This window comes from Salvelinus alpinus, unplaced genomic scaffold (genome assembly GCF_045679555.1).
Source record: "Salvelinus alpinus unplaced genomic scaffold, SLU_Salpinus.1 scaffold_393, whole genome shotgun sequence".
Classification (NCBI taxonomy): Eukaryota; Metazoa; Chordata; class Actinopteri; order Salmoniformes; family Salmonidae; genus Salvelinus; species Salvelinus alpinus.
The window spans coordinates 1-5,165 of NW_027256333.1; the positions used below are offsets into that span (position 1 = coordinate 1).

Below are 5,165 nucleotides of genomic sequence, written 5' to 3' on the forward strand. Positions count from 1 at the left end.
TAGATGTGACGTGTCAAAATTTGATTGATGACCCTATGTGAACTCTATGTGAACTCTATGTGAACCCTATGTAGTGATGACGTGTGCATGTCTTCTGGTCAGGCAAGCCTGGTTAGGTGGGGGCTATGGGGTGAGTAAGGGTCCATTTGACAGGCCGTTAATGATTGATGACCCAAGCCTGATTTATGACCCTATGTAATGATTTATGACCCTATGTCATGTAGAAGGGTGCATGCCCAGGGGGTTGGTGGGGTTGAGTAAGTGACCATGTGTCAGGTCAACCTGTTACTGTTTCTCACGGTTTGGGTTGGTTAATGTCCCTTATAAAGCCGCTGAACAATTCCTGTTTAAGAGTGCACAAGATAACCCCCTGAATATTAAACAAAAATGACACCTATGCCAATTTTAGGGATGTTATGCTCGGCTTGTCATGAACCCAGTGACCAAAGCCTTGAAAAAGTTCTGTGTGAAGCTCCAGAATGTTTTAAAGGATTTTTGGGTACGAGTGAGGGCCCTATGTCTTACATATTCCACCCTGAGGATTCTACGGTAAAGATATTCACAGACAGTGGATCCAAACCCATTTATCAGGCAAAACCTGGGATTTTTTCTCCTGCTCTGGGGATGAGAGAATGGCTAAAGATCAGGCTGGCTCTCTGTAAAATTGAACAGGCTCTGAGTGGTACAAATGTGCCAGGATATGCGTTGGAAGAACAGGTCTGCGGACGCAGTGATCTGAAAGCTCTAAGAATCGCTTCAATGGACTATAGCCCCTGACAACAAAGTGACAATTTTAGCCTGTGAATTTTATGATGGTGCTAATGCTACAAAGTCTGTCAATTCTCCTGTAGCTTCCAGAGCCTGCAAAGATGTCAACTTTTTTATGCCTGTGTTTAGTTTTAAATGGTTGGATTATCCGATTTTCATAACCCTTATGAATAAGCTGGACATTCTCTTCCAAAATGGTGAACAGTTACAGCGCTGGGCGAGGCTTTCCTTGAGACAGAGTCAAGACCAAAAGGCCCGACGTCGGATCTACCCCTGGAGTGAAAACTTACCAAGTGTTGATGTACCTAGCAAGAGAGCCTTGCCTTTTGAGGGCGAACTCGACACGGACAATGGCGGGTGGTTGCATCAGATCCCTGGATCTGTAAGAAAGGCATCGTAAAAGACCTTAATAATGTAAGGCTATAAAATGTATGTACTAAATATTTTGAATGAAATAAATGGTTTTAAAATCAGAATCTCACCACGTTATGAACTCTCGCGTTTGTTCACTCTTAGCGCAGTCTGTCCCTGAGAAAAAACTTGCGGAAAAAGCCATGTGCGCGCGTATGTGCGTGAGGGAGTTTTCTTTAGTGGCTGTGTGTGTTTCAAAAACAGAAAAAGTGGGGGGCTGGGGTGTGTGTGTTAAAAAAATACCCTTGCATCTGCGCTCAAGGCTCTCTCTCTCTCTCTCTCTGCTCTATGCCAGGGGGGTCGTTTGAAACCAAGGTTTACACTAGCCTGCAAAACAGATGCCTACCCCCCAACAATAATATTGTGTCTTACGACTCCTAATCTTAAAGGCCTTTCATAAAACTATTTTTTAGGTGGGCTAAAAAGTCATTCATCCCAGCGATGTCGAGACCACCCCACCCCTGCATCTAGGTGCTAGCACCCCGGAGATTTTAGAAGATCCAAAAGGATCCTAATGTTTAGACACACCCAATACCATGTGTTTGAAATGTGTCAAATATACCATGGGCGGGGGTATAGCCCGAAAAAACGACAAACCCCAAATGCTATGTAAAAATCATTCAGGGGTTTTTCTCTAGGTCGTAGGGTACAAAAGCGCTAGAAACCAGGGGCAATGTTAGCAGCGTTTTAGTTCCGATGCAAACAGCACCTCCAGAAACTCCAAGAATCGTTATCGGACTGAAGCGTTAAAAAGATAATCGGGGAAAACAGTCTAATGGATCTATCGCAAGGTGAGTTCTTGAAATAAAATCTTTATATTAGATTTGGTTGTTGTGGGGAATTGTTTGAAAAGCGGGGTATGTTATAGAAATATTAAACAAGCATTAGGACCAGTATGCTTACCGTATAACAAGGCAATATTAGCTAAAGTGATTATAGCTTTAATATTGTCGAATGTTTTATAGATTCTGAAGCATTCACGCAGATACTCCGAGGTATAACTGAGCTCGAACCATCCAATGGGGCTCCGGAACAAAGTGCAGACAAACAAACGCCTACCCTGAATTGTAAACGTAAGTAAGCTCCAAGAATTCCATACATAAAAATATTTATACCTTAAAAACAAAAAGTGTGGGCATCTTATATTAAAAGTTATTTTATATGTTTACAGAGGACCTAAAGCCTAGAAGGTTAAACGAGGCCCTATGGAGCCTGAACGGTTTCTGCCAAGCATATGACTACGAGACAATTATCCCCTATGAACCGGATGTTTTTACACACAAGCCACGAACACAGGATTTAAACGGCAGGTCAACTCCCCTGGGACAGGACAACGTTGTCCCCCATATTTCTAAACACCAAAGGATAATTAGTGCTCAGATCCACAGTTCCGCTTCACCCGAACAATTCTACTTGGCCGATATTCACGAGACCTCGTTCCAAGGACAAGGTATGAATCAATTATATATTATTATTTATAGCGTTATTTTATTATTTTTTTATTTATATATATTTTTTTTTTTTATGTCGAAATATGTTAAAACCAGGCCTTATATTGTTTTTTTTTTTTTTCAGGCTCAACATCTACCGAACCTGCAGATGCTGTAATACTGGCTGAACAAAGACATCAGCCCCTGGTTTCAGAACTTCTTCAGAACAGCCCTCGTCAAAAAAGCCGAGGTATTTAATTAATGTATTGTTAATATATAGGCTTATATCTGAAATGTATTTGGCATTTTTAACATATTTTTAGGGTTAATAACCTATTTTTGTATGTATTATTTTTTATTTCAGACTCCTCACCGGCTTATAAAGACAACACACAAACATCGGAGGATGCCCAGACAAGCATCCCCGAGGAGGCTCCAAAGACACCAGTCAAGAAAACAGCGAAACCTGATGATTTCAAAGATTTAAATGACATTTCTGAGGTAGACGATTTGATGTTCTGTGAAGCTGCCAACCTTCTTGAATCGGCCAATTCTGTGGGGGCAACAGCAGATTCTGAAATAGAACAAGACCGTTTTTTCAAAGCGTTTACCCTGGGTTTAAAATCACGAAAGGCTCTACTCCAGAGGCGCATGTGTATTCTACTCGAGCATCAATACAATCAGGATGTGTCATTCTGGCGTAGCGAGCTACCCCGTATGTTAAAAAACATTAGGGCTAAAACAAGCAAATACCGCCGTTAAAAAACACACATGTAAACACACACACACACATCCTTAATTAGACAAATGGCGCCCCCTATAGACCTAAGTGAGACAATTGAAACCCTCTTAGCCATGATCCCTACAGAGCTCCAAGATATAGTGAACCATATGAATGATTCGGGGGTAATTGACATAATGACAATAGATGAAAATCTATTATCACAGATTCCCTCCGAACTCATAGACATTATTACACGTATGAATGAGTCAGGGCCTTCCGAGGAAAACATGTTATCACAGATTCCCGAAACCATCATATCTCTAATTACCCAGCTTAACGCGAGCCCTAGGTTTAATTCGGCCCCACATACACCTCTAAGACAGCCTTTAACAACATTGTCCGAAGAGTCTGAAAGTCAATATGATGTTTTTGAACAGTTGGACAAATGTCTAGCAAATCTGGAGGGGGGCGGTCTTGAGCTCAGTGTACAGAACGAGAACCCAAGGTTTAATTCGGCACCCCAGACACCTATAAATCAGCCTTTAACACCAATGTCCGAAGAGTCTGAAACCCAATACGATGTTTTTGAACAGTTGGACAATTGCCTAGCAAATCTGGAGGGGGGAGGTCTTGATCGAAGTGTACATGTTTTGCGCCGAAATAAATTCCACAATATTGAGGTTCGACAGTTTTTCAATTTCGCATGGGGGGGTCAGATTCGGGAATATGCTGTGTTTTACGTAATGCTTATGGACACTTTGAATGAACTGTTAGATAGGGTTAGAGATTATAGCGAACCTAGGGATCTCTTACAGTTGGAAATTTGTGGAGACAGTCTGCAGAGCCGTGTATCGCTTATTTTACAGAATGGTGAAGCAGATCTTGAACAATTTGTTAAACTGCTAGAACGCCTTGTTCAGTCAAATTTAAACGTGCTAGCAGATAGGACCCTCGAACTTGTAGTACAATTAGTACGTCAACCACAAGGGGGCGGGGGTCAGAGACGAAAGCTCGAGAGTTTAATGCAGTCCGAAATCATAAGCAATAAAAGGGCCTACCTCATAATCGTTCCCAATCCTGGTAATAAGCTATGCTTTGCCCTAGGTCTGGCCCACTTACTCAGCCCAGGATGTACTGATCTAGCCTCGTTACAAAAAGCTCGAGAGCTACAAACTGCTGTGGGTCTCGGTATACAGGATGCTGTGGCTTTCTCAGACATAGTCAAATTTGAAAACTTTCTGAACATCAAGATTGTGGTTTTGTACCACAGTAGGGCTAATGACGCTCTCCTCAAGTTCCAAAATATACCCGAACCACATCCTAAGACTATGTATTTTTATGTGCAAAATGAGCATTACTATGCCGTAACTAACATCACAGCCTTTTTAGGCGCACCATATGTCTGTCAAGCCTGTCATACCGGCTACACACGCATGGGGGGGCACTCGTGCCGTTATAACTGTTCAGTATGTCTGGATAAACATTGCCCTATGCAAATGCTAAACTTGACACCCTGTGAGGATTGTCACCGCACATGTCGTTCGGCCTACTGTTACGAAAAACACAAAACTGAAACATGGCACCCCAAGGCCTGTAAATCTGTAAGCAGTTGTGACATTAACAAGAAATGTCCAAAATGTCATTGCAATTACAACCTTAAAATAGACAGCCCTAAACCCCATGTTTGTGGAATTCTACATTGCCCAATCTGTAGAGGGCCTTTGAAAAGCAGAGACGCGGAAGTGCTTCAAGAAGTACCACATGAGTGTTACATTCAGCCCTTGGCTGAAGATGAACATACAGAGAAATATGTTTTTTATGATTTTGAGACA

The 5,165-nt window shown here is 42.0% G+C and overlaps 1 protein-coding gene and 1 long non-coding RNA gene across 2 annotated transcripts; one reads left to right on the plus strand and one right to left on the minus strand.

Moving 5' to 3' along the window:
* Positions 1-1,057: 1,057 nt before the first annotated feature.
* On the minus strand, positions 1,058-1,481 carry LOC139567387 (uncharacterized). Its single transcript, XR_011673383.1, has 2 exons — positions 1,251-1,481; positions 1,058-1,148 (listed from the first exon to the last, which is right to left on the minus strand). It is a non-coding gene; the product is annotated as an uncharacterized lncRNA (long non-coding RNA).
* Positions 1,482-1,833: 352 nt separating this feature from the next.
* LOC139567385 (uncharacterized) lies at positions 1,834-4,013 on the plus strand. The gene is made up of 5 exons (XM_071388762.1): positions 1,834-1,970; positions 2,145-2,252; positions 2,351-2,629; positions 2,755-2,859; positions 2,974-4,013. The coding sequence occupies exons 1-5, from the start codon at positions 1,955-1,957 to the stop codon at positions 3,369-3,371; spliced, it is 906 nt and encodes a 301-aa protein (XP_071244863.1). The 5' UTR covers positions 1,834-1,954; the 3' UTR covers positions 3,372-4,013.
* Positions 4,014-5,165: the final 1,152 nt, after the last annotated feature.

Coding starts and splice junctions, on each gene's coding strand:
- LOC139567385 (XM_071388762.1), top strand. Junction 2,253..2,350: donor GCCTACCCTGAATTGTAAAC/GTAAGTAAGCTC, acceptor ATATGTTTACAG/AGGACCTAAAGCCTAGAAGG. Junction 2,860..2,973: donor CCCTCGTCAAAAAAGCCGAG/GTATTTAATTAA, acceptor TTTTTATTTCAG/ACTCCTCACCGGCTTATAAA.